The sequence below is a fragment of the Carcharodon carcharias genome, chromosome 2, assembly GCF_017639515.1.
Source record: "Carcharodon carcharias isolate sCarCar2 chromosome 2, sCarCar2.pri, whole genome shotgun sequence".
NCBI classification, from domain to species: domain Eukaryota; kingdom Metazoa; phylum Chordata; class Chondrichthyes; order Lamniformes; family Lamnidae; genus Carcharodon; species Carcharodon carcharias.
The window spans coordinates 34,967,384-34,982,062 of NC_054468.1; the positions used below are offsets into that span (position 1 = coordinate 34,967,384).

At 43.3% G+C, this 14,679-nt stretch overlaps 1 protein-coding gene across 2 annotated transcripts in view; it reads right to left on the reverse strand.

The window, feature by feature from the left end:
- Positions 1-14,679, reverse strand: part of LOC121292663 — a 188,692-nt gene that overhangs the window by 135,390 nt on the left and 38,623 nt on the right. For both annotated transcript variants that reach the window (XM_041214933.1, XM_041214925.1), the window contains 5 exons: positions 10,932-11,065; positions 9,130-9,303; positions 6,264-6,449; positions 2,181-2,317; positions 1,582-1,703 (listed from right to left, as the gene is read on the reverse strand). In XM_041214933.1, coding sequence (XP_041070867.1) covers positions 1,582-1,703; positions 2,181-2,317; positions 6,264-6,449; positions 9,130-9,303; positions 10,932-11,065 — 753 coding nt within the window. The remainder of the gene's footprint in view (positions 1-1,581; positions 1,704-2,180; positions 2,318-6,263; positions 6,450-9,129; positions 9,304-10,931; positions 11,066-14,679) is intronic.

A 14,679-nucleotide genomic window follows, 5' to 3' on the forward strand; every position in this document is an offset into this window, starting at 1 on the left:
TTTTGGGCGAGTGCTGTGAAATTATTTGTCATGATGAAACAATAGACAATGATTTGGGTAGACTGTCAATGATCTCACTAATGTAACCAAATAGATCAATGGCTCCTGAGATGGCTGATAAGTTTAATGCGTGATTTGCAGACTCTGCAACATGCAAAACAGGGGTGCTTGAAGGGCTTGGTAGATGGGTTGTTTTGAGGTTTATGCGCTTCTTCCAATGCCTTAATTTCACTTCTGCATGTTCCTGATGAAGCCTCTCAATGTGTTCGATGCCTTTCTAGATGAGCCTTTTCCATTTAGGTCAGTCACAAGCCTGGGGCTCCCATGCATTAGCAGGGATATTTAACCTCTTCAGGGATGGTTTGAAGTTATCACTAAAGTGTTTCTACTCTCCTCTTGGGAGCCTCCTGCGGAAATCAAGTTCCAGGTCGAGCTGTAGCTTTGGGAGTTGAGTGTCAGGCGTACAGATTACATGTCCTGCTCAACAGATCTAGTTTTTGACTGATTCATGCCTCGATGCTGGGCATTTTGACTTGAGAGAGGATGCAGCTAATGGACAGCCTTTCTTGCCATTGGATTTAGAGGATCTTGCAAAGGCACTGCTGGTGGTACTTCTCCAGTGGTTTGAGGTACCTGCTGTAGGTTGTGCCAGTCTCCAAAGCATTTGTAAGTACAGAAATCACTGCTGCCTGGTAAACCAAGATCTTAGTCTCACATTTGAGATTCCAGTTCACACATACCAATAACATTTGGGGTTTTCTCAGCGTGGTCAAGACAATCTGTGGCTAAGCACTCAAGAGCCCATGTTGCTGAGAGACAAGAATGGAGGGTAGCTCATCAAGGGCAGGAAGGCAGTCAGTGCTCACTGCAGAGAACATTTTGAAAGAACTCCTCAGCTGAGACTGTGTTCGACTTGAACTTTTGTGTGTGTTATAATTATATAAAGGCACTAATTGCTTGTAAAGGATTGTGCAAACACATTGTGGGTTCATTTATTAAGAACAGGCACATGGGAATATATACAAATGGATAGAAAGTCTGAAGACATAAGGGCTGCAGAGCAGTGTGTTTTATCTTCTTCTCCAGGCTGAAGCCAAACTGAGGCTGAATCACATGACAAACTTCCCTTAAAGTAATGGCATGCTGCTATCCCTTAAAGGCATATTACAACACAAATGTCCTGAACTCCATTCATCAATACCCTATCTGGCTTGGTGCCATAGCCCAGCCTGGCATTCAATCATTGAAAAACAGTGAGGCCTATGGAGCAGATGCAAATCCCTGTTAAAATTCTGAAAAGCAGCGGAGTGATCATTATAAATAAATGCAATCTTACAGTGACTTGTGGGTTGTAATTTGTGATGGAACAGATCAATGGTTACAATTGGCTGATCACTTCAAACATTGTCACTGAAACCAAATTGTATTATATGCTGAACATTTTAAATATCAATTTAACAGTTTTCCCAATTTTACGTTACATTATTCAAGGGGATATTGTCTGTGGAAGACAAACCCTTTAAAACAGCATTGCATTAATAGATTTTGTTATATTTTAGTATTATCATAAAAATGACCAACCTGTTTTAAAGCCTGGGTATTTATCTGGGTGGTAGATTTTATAAGGTGACACAGAAAATCTGGTCTGGGGGTCATTAAATGCTGGAAATGCATTTGAATCATGGCGTGACCTTGTAGATCCACTGTAAATGAAATAAAAATGAAATAGTGTCAACTTTTAATACAATGAATGAACAGAAAATAAACACTGGTGCCTGAGCCAAGCAGAGAATGAGCATTGCAACAGTAAAAGACATTCCAGACAAATAATTCATCATGGTGAAGGGTCCAAGTACCAAGAGACACAAATTACAAATTTGAACTAACAAGAGATTCCACTTGGGGGTTTATGTTGCCCCAACACTAATACACTTGTGGAAAATATTACCAGAAAGGTCATTCATCAAAATGTTTAAATAAGTTTCAGGAAGACTAGGGATTAAAAAAATATAAGGCATAGGTGGAGTTCTGATCAATTAAAGAGTCAAAGGCCTGTTGCACCAAATGCCTTTACCTGCTAAGAAATATTGTATTCTGCCATAACAAAATAATGAATTGAGAAACCAATGTCTTAGATATCTCTATTTTAAAGTACAGCACAGACTGTAGATTGTAAATACCTATTGTATCCCATGAGAGCATAGTTTTTATAGGAAGGCCTTAGGTGATATTTCCAGTTCATTCCACCATCTTTGAATTGAATTAAACAGAAGGAGAAGATGCCATCCGTTGTTATAACTGCCTGGTATGTATTGGTCTGGAAAAGAAAAGTCACATTTATCATTCCATTAATGTAAAATTAAGGTGGAAAGGTACATTTCAAATTTCAAAGAAAAATAAGATTCAGCAGGCTCTCATTCGCCCGTCATGCCATCACCTCGCCGCTTCATCACGCCAAGTGCCATATTTAAAGTATGGCTGCGCACACACCTCCCAGTGCTTCCGTCCCAGTACTGCTGCACGCAAGACATGGCCCAGAAAGCCAAGAAGACTGCAGCCCCCAGTTTCAATGACACGTCCCTGGAGCACCTTTTGGATGCAGTGGAGGGCCGCTGCAATGTCCTCTACCCCTGCTCTGGCCACAGGATGGGCAGCAGCATCACCAATCCAGCTTGGGAGGTGGTGGCAACGCTGGTCAGTGCCAACGCCCTGCAAAAGTGGACAGCCACCCAGTGCCAAAAGAGGATGATTGATCTCCTTTGTTCCACCAGGGTAAGTTACTCTTCTCATCACTCTCAACTCACACACTCACAAACCCGTCAGACATCCACAGAGCCCTCATCTGAAGCCCCTCTTCCAGTGACCTCAGCAGCTCCGGCTCCACAGGCCAAGGAGGGTGCCACTGCCACACAGCAGGACCCCAAAAGCAGGCTGGGGCCCTCCAGGTCTCAGCCATCCAGAGAACGCCCGCTAAATTCATCACAGACAACGGGGCGTAGCAGTCAGCAGGCTGCCTCTGGGGAGCACCAAGACATAGCAGCAGGGTTAGGAAAGTTAAGAAAATATAGCTGCACAGCCTGGGCATGGGTGTTACTCACTTGTGCATGATGTTCACTATTGTCAATAAACTCCCAAGAATATTTCCCTACCTATGGTTCCTGGTTCTGACGAGGAGTGTTCTTGTCACTCAGATGTGAAATCTTTATGAACAAGACAAATGCAGGTGTCTCAATCCAGCTTTTAAAGTTTCATGGCTGCTTCTCCATGATATGACCCTGATCACTGAATGCAAGCAAGCTGCCCTCAGACAGATGGGAGTCAGACGCTCTCAGAGGTTATGTGAAGATCAGAGGAGTGTCATCATCCTCCTGCAATCGAGTGAATATTAGGGCCTCCACTGCATCTCAATGACAGGAGCATTCTCACAGAGGGTATGTGCGCTGCCATAAGCCAGACAGAAGTCAAACGTTCATAGATGCAATGTGAGAATCCATGGTGTCTCCTCACTGCATGTAGTCATTATCCTCCTCCACAAATATAGCAGCTATGAAGGCCTCCCGAGCACGCCTGCGTCATCTGGCCAGTGCAAGGATCTCTTCGCTGTCATCGTTGCCTTTGAGGACCTCCTCACCCTCATCACCATTGATGTCCTCCTCATCGGGGAAGAACTCCAGCTCCAGCATCTGCTCCTCAGCCAGCTGCTCTCCCCATTGCAGCACCAGGCTGTAAAGGTGCAGCAGGTGATGACGATGCAGGGACACCCTCTGTGTGCTATACAACAGGGCTCCACCAGACCAGTTCAGGCACTGGAACCTCATTTTCAGCATCCCGATGGTTTGCTCCATCAAGGTGTGAGTTGCAGCATGATCCTCATTATATCTTCACTCTGCTACAGTCTGAGGCCACCGCATGGGTGTCATCGCCCACGCCTTCTGCGGGTAGCCTTTGTCACCTAGGAGCCAACCCTGCAGCCTCTGTGGACCTGGAAGACATCAGGGATCTGTGACTGATTGAGAATGTAGGAGCTGTGGACACTCCCTGGGAACTGTGCACAGACTGGCAGGATGCGTTTGTGGTGGTTGCACACCAGCTGCACTTTCAGCCAATGAAAGCTCTTGCGGTTGACATAGTTGACCCCTTATTTATTATAGTTGACTTCTTGTTGTGATAGAGATCTGAGCGCCACATGAGTGAAGTTGATGGCATCCTGCACCTATAGGAAACCTGAGATTTGGGCAAATCCAATCACTCCTGCATCCTGGCTCTCTTGGTCCGGGCAAAATGCACAAAGTTGTGTGCCCTCATGAGGATGACATCTGTGCCGTCATGGATGCTTTTGTCGGTGGAGGTTTGTGATATCCCACAGAGGTCATCAGTGGAGCCCTGTACAATGTGCCTAGTTGTCCAACTGTTCTGCACTAAAACATTCATTAGTTTGCAGTGTGTGCCTGAGGAGTGAAAAGCTCTGGAGCACTTGGTGGCACTTTCATGCCACTGCATAGCTTGAGTGGGCAGGTAAGCTAGAGAACCGACTCCACACATTTCAATGTGGCTGCGTCTGAACTGTCTCAGGTGCAGAGGAACGGTCACGTTATACAAGGTTTTTGTAATGCGTGGCCGCCTCCCTAACCCTCAGGCCCCTTGTACACTACCTTCAACTGCAGCGCAGCCCTTGCCCACACCCCCAAGTCACCTCGACCGCAGGGCTGCCCTTGCATCCCCCCCACCTCCCCAAACGCGCCTCAACCTTGAAGCCCGACACGAGGGCTGTGCAATGTCACTGTGCACTCACATCCAAGTTCCCCTCAAACTGCAGCCCACCAAGTGCACGCCTTATATATCCTGTTGCGAAACCCATTGGTATGCCAACATGCCGACGTGGGTGGATGATGCGGGGGGGGGGAAGGAGATGATTCCGGCAAACTGGCCTTATAATAATATACAGATGTGTTACAATGGGCCTCCCGACGTCCGATGGGGGGGAATGCGGCCCGCCATTGACAGGCTGAGCGGACGACCGCAAACTGGCTTCACGACGTCCTGAAAGCAATTTGTGGCCTTCTTGCCATATTGTCCGCTCACGCCACCGAACATGCCCAACGCCAGAGGGCACAGAAAATTCTTTTCTCTGTATTTGTATCTTCATTGACATTAAAATGTCAAAACATGGTCTAGTTTGCTTTTAACTTTGGTTAGTTTTATGCTTCACCTGTAGGAGCAGTATACAGTGTATGACTTATTGATCTACAGTGAAATAGAAACACATAAAATGATTGGACAGAGTTTGGCTGAATGTTTTTTAATCCAGAATCACAGGCCAGAATCTTCTGTCCGGCGTGCGGGGACAGGCCTTGCACGCCGACGCGTAAAATGATGCATGGTGACGTTGGGCGTGCGTCCCGAAGTCACCGCGCATCATTCCGATCTTTAGTTCAGCGGGCGCGCACCGCAGTCGGCTGAATGCCCGCCAAGCTTTCAAAGGCCTGTTAAGGCTGTTAATAATCTAATTGAAGTAATTGTCAGGGCTACACGTCCAACCTTAAGGTTGGCGGACAGGCGAAAAGCCCAGGTGGCCTTCGCATTTTTCATGGAACCTCATCCAAGGGCGGGATGAGGTTTCGTGAAGGGTTTATTAATTCAATAAAATATTTCAAGAAAATTCATAAACATGTCTCAGCTCATATGACAATGTCATATGAGGGGACATGTCTGAATAATTTTTAAAATTCTTTTTTTCAATTTTTGATGATGAAATTTAGCTCCCTGAGGCAGCTCTGTGCCCCAGGGAGATTTCTGCGCTCTTTCACGTGCATGCGTGAAAGAGCGCAGGCCCTGACTCTCCCTCCTCCCCCCGCCCACACAGGGAGCGCTCAGCACTTCCGGGTGTGCGTCACGCTGGGCGGACCTTAATTCTCCCCACGTTTGTAAAAATTGATTGAGGTGTGTGAAAAATTCCACATGTATCACATCATTATGGTATCAGCCACTGGCCCTGATTTTAACTGGAAGAGGATCTGACCTTTGTTTGGTAAGCTGGCATGCTGAGCGGAGATGTGCAGACCTTCAGAAGGGCAAGACCCAGAAAGATTTCAGCCTTTGAAATTTAACCAGATCAGCTCGGAAGGCTTAGGAGAATATGGCTGGGGTTCGGCATAGGTTTTAGTAGGCATCAGACTTTCCAGCATTCATCGACAAGCAGGCACCTTGTAAAGAGGCAGCCAAGAAAATTTGAACACAGCAATGGAAAGTTAATAAACACTTACATCTTCAGGATCCGCGTTTTGATATCCAGAGTATGGAAGGACATTATCCCAGGTGATCTTGAGTGCCCACTTGGGCGTGAAGTTTGAATTGCCAAGTTCTGAACCATAGTAATTATTTACTTGTGTTTTAAGATCATTCTGGAAATTCCGACTATAAGAATCAGTCTTGACTTGGAAATCAAACACCTGAAAAAAAATGCTGTTGTTAGTTCACCTTTGGCATGCTTAGGGAAAATTTACGATGAAATTAATTGTGTAAAACCTCTAACTATTTGGAATTTATAATTAACAACAATTAATACATGGTATAGCAAATGTGGTTCAGTAAACACGGTAACTATAACAAAATAAAAGGCTGGAAATACTCAACAGGTCAGGCAACATTTGTAGAGAGAGAAACAAAGTTAATATTCAAGCTGATAACCTTTCATCAGAATTAATTATTCACAGTAGTTTAGTATTGCAGTAACTATAAAAATTTTTGGTTCTGTTACGGTCACCTTGATTTTTTCAATTGATTGGCCACAACAAAACTTTGGGAAGGTAAATCATTTTTTTGGAGAAGTGATAAAGCTTGTTATGAGGCACAGTCCTCTCCTGAATTGTTGCCCAGAGTGGCTGGATACTGGACGATGAAGGAACATGTATAGAAGACTGCCTTTTATCTTTAAGCCCTCCAATACTCACCAACAGTGAAGGGCAAATAATGCAGTCAATAAATGATTCTAAGTGCATTAACTTTCATAGAGTTTCTGAGTATTTGCTCTATATTGTTATGTGTCAGCTTAGAAAGCCAATTTTATGATCATGTGCAGAGTTGTTGGAACCAGCTTGTAGTGGTGTTTAAAAGCTGATCCTGCATGAATTTGCAAAGCAAGCTCACTTGTACCTGACCAACAAGTTCATGAACTGGATTGCAAGCTATGCAACAGCAACTGTTAAAGAGCTGATGACGCTATTTAGTGGAACAAATTGGGCCTTGTGAAGTGAAATTTTTCAGTCAGCTGTTGAGTGGTCAAGGTTGAACACAAATAGAAAAGCTGACCTTTTGTGATAAAGACCCTGTTATGTCAGGTTGCAAATGAACTCAAGGTGAATGGTTCTTGGAGTTCCCTGTCTTGTCAGGGTGGGGCTGACATACATGTGGGCCAGCATCTTCCGGTCGGCGAGTGGGGGCCGGGACCGACATCACCCCAGGTCCTTTACTCGGATGCGCGCCTGCCGATATGTCAATGGCCTTTTAAGGCTATTAAAAAACCAATTGAACTCATTAATGGACCTGCCCGTCCAACCTTAAGGTTGGCAGGCAGGCTTGTGAAAAAACTTGAAACTTCATTCACAGGCGGGATGAGGTTTCATGAGTGATTTAAAAAATGCTGAACATTTTACAAGATGTGGACATGTTCCAACTCATGTGAGTGTCACATGAGGGACATGGCAGGGAAATTTTTTTCCAATCATTATTCAAGATTTTAAATCGGAGCTGATCGGAGCAGCACTTTGCCTCAGGGAGATCTGGGCGGTTTTTCACGTGCATGCACGGAACAGCGCACTCCTGGCTAAGGAAATTCCCCCCCCACCACTGGCTCACACAGGGAGTGCATAGCGCTTCCAGGCGCACTTCATGCTGGGCGGGCCTTAATTAGCCCACCCACGTAAAATGGCAGCGCGCCCCTAACTGGGGGCGCCAATCGGAAACCTGCCCACCTGTGCCCGCTCCTGCACTTCCCCCTGCCGGGGGGTGGGGGGGGGGGGGGGGGGGGGGGGTGGGGGGGGGGGGGGGGGGGGGGGGGGGGGGGGGGGGGCGGGGGGCGGAATGTTGCCTGTGGACTCAGGATTGTACCAACTTTATTCTGGGAGTCGATGCTTCCAGATCTCTGTTGACACTCTTTGGGACAGATAGGGAAGCTTTAGTTTTCAAATTTGGCTTAGAAAAAAAAATCTATGGGCAGAATTTTCCCATCGTTGACGGGAAAATGACGTGGGATGATGTCGGTCCATTTAAATATTGAGGAAGGCGGGTGGACAACGAAATCAGTGGTCCGCCCACCGAGCTGTCAATGGCCAATTAAGGCCATTGACAGGATAATTAAGCTTGTTAAATGCCCCGCCCATCCAACCTTAAGGCTGGCGGGCAGACCAGGAGCCCCAGTGGGCTTCTGATACTACATGAAACCTCATCCACTGGTGGGATGAGGTTTCATGTCTGTTTTTAAAAACTTCAATAAAGTTTATGTGCTTCTTATTAACATGTCCCATCTTGTGTGACATTGTCAAATGAGGTGGACATGTTAATAATTTTAATATTTTTCTATTTTTAAAGATTTTTATACTGCCAATAACCTCCCTGAGACAGCACTTAGTCTCAGAGAGATGTGCACTCATTCGTGCGCATGCGCAAAAAAGCGCACTTTGACAGATGGGGAATCCCCACCCCCGTACAGGAAGTGCATAGCAGGTTTCTATCAGACCCTGGCAACTGTGTCGCTGGTAAGGCTCTCTATCGACTTATGTACTCTTTAAAACATGTGTAACTAGGCCAGAATTTTTACCTTATTGGCGGCGAGCCCCGTTTCGGTGGCGGAGTTTGGCTGCCCACCCACCGCCAAGCTGGTGAGGCCCACCTGCCCATTAAGGTAAAAAAATTCTGGCCTATATTTCATTTTGAGTAGAAATAGATTGTTTAAATTGCCTTATACTATCAAAAGTTTAGACTTTTTATTTGTTTTACCAATGGTAAAATTTTGCAAGGATGCATCCACAATTTGAAAGATATAAGAAGTTTCAACTTATGGCTTTATTTATTCATATATCCTCAGATGGTTATAAAATATTTTCTGTGGTAAAGATAAAGTCTGATCCGTACCTGGTAGTAAATACTTCCTGTCCCTCTTCTCAAGTCTGCATCATCCCAGAAAACAGCAATCATTGGTGGTCGCACAAAATAAAAGTAGGAAAAGAATCCCCAGAATGGACTTGAGTATATATACTGCAGATAATCATTGTGTCTTTGAAATGTAATCAATCCATTATCTGAAAACTATATAAAGAAATTTCATTATACAATGTTGTTGTTTTGGTTTCAACAGAGAGCAATTCATTGGCTATATGCTTTTGATTTGTTGAGATATGCTTCCTGTGGAATTTTTAGTAATGCTGTTGCTTGGAATAGTGACAGGTAAAAAATAAATTGCTATAGGAGCAGTTTTAACCTTATTGGTGGCCAGTTAAAATCCTTCAAGTTAATGCTCAGATAAGGGCACCAGCCCAAAGCTGGCTAGGGATCTTTTTTAAAATTTGCTTATCGGACCCCGATGACATGGTTGAGGCCAAAATGTAATTCTTACTTCATGACCTAAGCAGAAAGTGGCTGCAAAGTTTCCACTGGCGGATAGCTCAGATGGGACATATTAGGGCAAAAAAAGGCCCAAAACAGCAAAAGATACTGCCTGCTGTCATCGAATGGCACATGATTGTCTGTCACTTCTCATCAGTTCCTGTCCTGTCGCTGGGCCAAAACCCTGAAACTCCCTTCCTAACAGCACTGTGGATATCCCTGCAACACATGGGCTGCAATGGTTCAAGAAAACACCTTTTTAAGGGCAATTAAGGATGGGCAACAAATGCTGTCCTAGACAGCGATGCCCACATCCCATGATGAATATGAAAAAATCCTGCCTGTAAGGATTGGGAAGTCAGCAGACAGATTTGAAATGAGGCTCACGAGTTAATTTGGGGCCTCACCTTTGGAGCTCTAGGTCCGTTTCTCACCCATCCAAACTAACATAGGATGGAATTTCCTGGCCCCAGCGCTGGCGGACATCATTGTAGGCAGGATGGTAAAATTTGGAGAGCTGTTATGTTGGAAAATGGATATATACACAAAAAGGAGAAATTTGCAGAGCTGCAGGGAAAGCAAGAAAGTGGGACATATTGCAAAGCAATTTCGAAGAGCTGGCACTGACATAGGCTGAATAGCTGCTATCGTTTGGTAGCACAGAACTTGAGTATTGTTGAAAAAGAGATAAGTCTAAGCTTTTCGTCTTGCACTCATCAGGACACTTGCAAGAATACCAATATAAAGGGAAAAAACAACAATTTATACTGTATGTGAAGAGAGGGCTCTCTTCACATGTGGTATCAATTGTTATTTTTTTCAGCAATACTCTGTGCTGTATATTTTTATGACAGCTTACACAATGATTGTCAATAGGCTGAGCCCAATGTGTTTTGAATCACTATTCACAAGTATACACTCCCAAAGCTGTTAGATAGTGTTTAGGAGTGGGAATCCTGACTGAATTTTCTTCTCTGCAACCCTGAATGTTCAAACCAATGGTCAGTGTCACTATCATTATCCTCTGTACCGATTATGGATCAAGCCTATGTCCTTTGTTGTGTGCATGACTCAATTCCACATGAATCAATACACGTAATAAATTGATCATTGGGAAATTTTGATCTTCTGCATTTTAAGTATGAAACATTAAAAAGGAAAATAATCATGTGAAATTAATTTTTAAAACTTTTTTTGTAATTAATTTTGATTTACACCTGAATTGTAGAATATGTTTACTAAGCATAGTATAAATAAGCATCTCTGCTAGTGAGTGCTAAAGCAGGTTCTACTGTAAAATTAACTGTTTACTATAAAACACTTAAACATACATATAATCTGTAGTAAAATGCATCATCAAAAGGAAAGCCAGATGGGATGTTGATGATTGGAGAGTTAAAGTCACGTGTTGTTCCAAAGAGCTTTATATCCCCAACCTTTGATCCATAGTCAAATAGCCGTTTTTCTATAACGGGACAAAGCACAATTATGTCATTTAAAATCAAATGCAGTCATAATGCAAATGAGTTGTGTTAGCTCATTTTCAATTATTAACAACATTAATGGCTAGGTAGGGAAAAGAAGAACTTAATGAACAAATAAAAAAACAATGTTTGAAGAGGGCCATAAGAATAAAAGTGTTGTAACTGCTATCTGATAAGTTTCCAGGTAATTTATTCCACAAATCTAATACTCCTTGTGTAGAAATTATTTGACTTCTGTTCTTAGAGTTTTATTTAAATTTTAACTTTCATATTTTTGTATTTGAATTCTTTGCAGGTTAGTAGAATAGGAAATACAATTTTGGGGGAAACAAGAATGGACCCATACTCTAATTGGTTAGATTCTTAACACAGGTGTAAGTAGAGAGGTATAGTCATATATATCTTTTACACAAGTGTGCAGGCAAAATATCCCAAAAAACCAAATGGAATTTTAGATATTTATACGTATGGAATTGAATATAAAAACAAAGAAATGATGTTGGATTTATACCAGATATTAAGGATGCAGTTAGGAGTTTTGCATGAAGTACTGGAACGTCTAAATAGGGAAGATAATACTATGCAAATATTAGGGAAAAGAATCAATAGAATGATACCAAGAATGAATCAAGAATGCTTCGCTGTGGTGCTTCCCAGGGTCAGTTTTGGATCTACTGCACATTGTAAATTTTTTCAACTGCCAATATGCAGGTTTAGGGAGCAGCATTATAAAATTTGCAGATGAAAAGAACTCAGTAAAGCAGTAAATCATGACAAAGATAGTCATAGGCTTCAGGGTAATAGAGACTTAGTAGTGAAATGGGCCGAGGTATGGCAGAATAATGCAATGCAGAAAAATGTGAGGTGATGCACTTTAGGAAGATGAATATGGAAAGACAGACTACTACAAATGATATAATTTTGAGAAGTGTAGGTGAGCAGACAGACATTGCTGTCCAATACACAAATTCTTAAAGTTGGCAGGGCACAATAGGCTGAATGACCTCCTTTTGTGCTGTAAATTTTTATGATTTTATGAATAAGGAGTTGTAGTTATGTTGAAGAGTGGCTCCAAAATTGGAACACAGAAAATCCTGCGTCACTTGTGGCAGCCTAGAAATGATCACTAAACAAATAATTTCAATGCACTGCTACAGGGAGGACTGCTCTTGCCATGAATTGGAGCTTGAGGTTCTTTCTCCCTATATTCCACAGAACAAGGTTCCCTTATCACTGTCCTGGCAAAATAATGGCCAGAATTTTCCCATCGGCAATTTGGGGGCCGGGCTCGCTCGCCAACGGGAAAATGACACGGAATGATGTCGGGAGGAACCCCCGGCGTCATTCCGGTCCCTTTAAATTTTTAGGAATGCGGGCAGACAGTGAAATCAGCTGTCCACCTGCTGACCTGTCAATGGCGAATTAAGGCCATTGACAGGCTAGTTAAGATCATTAAAGACCTGCCCGGCCAACTTTAAGGCTGGCGGGCAGGCCAGGAGTCCCAGCGGGCTCCTGATAATACATGAAACCTCATCCACTGGCGGGATGAGATTTCATGTCCGTTTTTAAAAAGTGTAAAAAGTTTATATCATTTTTATTAACATGTCCCACCTCATGTGACATTGTCACGAGGGGGGCATGTTAATAATATTTTTATCTTTCTATTTTCTTAACTTTTGTGCACTGTCACTAATCTCCCTGAGACAGCACTTTGTCTCAGGGAGCAATGCGCTCCTTCACACGCATGCGTGAAAGAGCACACATTGACAGCTGGGGAATCCCTCATCCCTGGAAAAGGAAGCGCATAGCGCTTCCTGTCGGGAAGGCCGCTGGGTGGGCCTTAATTGGCCCGCCCACTCAAAATGGCGGATGGGCCCCGTTTCGGTGGCAGGTGTCAGCTGTCCACCCGCCGCCGAGCCGGTGGGCCCGCATGCCCACCAAGGGCAAAATTCTGCCCAGAGTCTTTGAAAGCACTGTTCCTCAGTAAGGTTAAACCATGTTTTGTAGGTCTGTCAGTCACTGGGCACTGTAAAGGTGCCCCCCTGCTGAGGTGCTGCATTTCTTTGTTGGCACGCAATATTTTTTCTCCTTCTCTTCCTTCACCAAATAATCTAGGTTACCGTGGAATTCCAAAAGATACCCCAACTGTGGACTGAAATTATCACAGGATGAATTCAGGCTTTAAAAGTACTCACCTACAAATTAGGAAAACACTGTCAATATTCTCTGGTCAATTGCCAGACATTACAGGAAACTTATGCCCTGTTTTTACACAGACCTCACTTCTGACCTGTTGCAATAGAAATGTAGGGAAGCTGGCCGCAGGCAGGAGTTACCCTATACGACTCCTATGTATATGTTATATAAAAAACAGCAGTTATTTCAGGCGCACCTAATCTCATGAGAAGCAGAGGCAGGTAGAAAATTCAATCAGAGCAGGGTAAAAACCAATTCTTCATTGCGGGTTAGCAATCAAATCTTTTGCAATTTATGTTTCTAAAATAGGTGCATGTTGATCACTCTGTTGTAAGATGTGTGTTGTTCAGTAGGCCTGATGAAGAGGTTCTGATCCTTGTATAGTTTAACAGTAAGTGTTTATTAACTGTTAGTAACTATATGCATATTTACAGTATAAGGTTTGAGCTAGGAACAGTCTCCATGCTTGCTTCTGCACAGGTCTCTGTACAGTACAAGACTGCCATCTAGACTTGGGTCATGTGCTCCTTTATATCACAGTGTGGGCAGTACTGTAGCCAGTCCCACATTAACCCCTTCTATGCCAGACCATTATATTATGTAGTATAATGCATGTACAATGCAATTGTGTTTACCCAACATACTTACATTACTTCTGCTACCCCTTCTCCCCTCTCTTAAGTCTCTGTGTTTACAGATTCAGACAGTCTGGAGGCTTCAGAATTCTTCCAGATCTTGTCTTTATAAAAGTTGGAGGAGTGATAGGCTCTGTTGCACAGGATAAACCTTGATAAATTGGAGGCTGCTATGCATGTGGCCAGTTAACTTAACATCTGTCATAGGGAAGATGTTAGAAGCTATTATTGAAGGTGTTATAATAGGGCATTTAGATAAATTCAAGGTAGCCAGGCAGAGTCAACATGGCTTAATGAAAGGGAAATCATGTTTAACCAATTTATTGGAGTTCTTTGAAGAAGTAACAGGTGCTGTGGATAAAGGGGAACTGGTGGATGTACTATATTTAGATTTTCAGAAAGCATTTGATAAGGGGCCTCATCAAAGATTATTGTGGAAAATAAAAGCATGGTGTGGGGGAAAACATATTGACATGGAAAGAAGATTGGCTAGCTAACAGGAAACTGAGAGTAGGCTTAAAAGGCTCATTTTCTGGTTGGCAGGATGTGCCACAGGGATCAGTGCTGGGGCCTCAACTCTTAACAATTTATATAAATGATTTGGATAAAGGGACTGATGCTATGGTTGCTACATTTGTTGATGACACAAAGATAGGTAGGAAAGTAAGTTGTGAAGAGGCCATAAGGAGGCTAAAAAGGATATAGATAGGTTAGGTGAGTGGCAAAGATCTGGCAATTGGAGTATAATGTAGAAAATGTGAGGT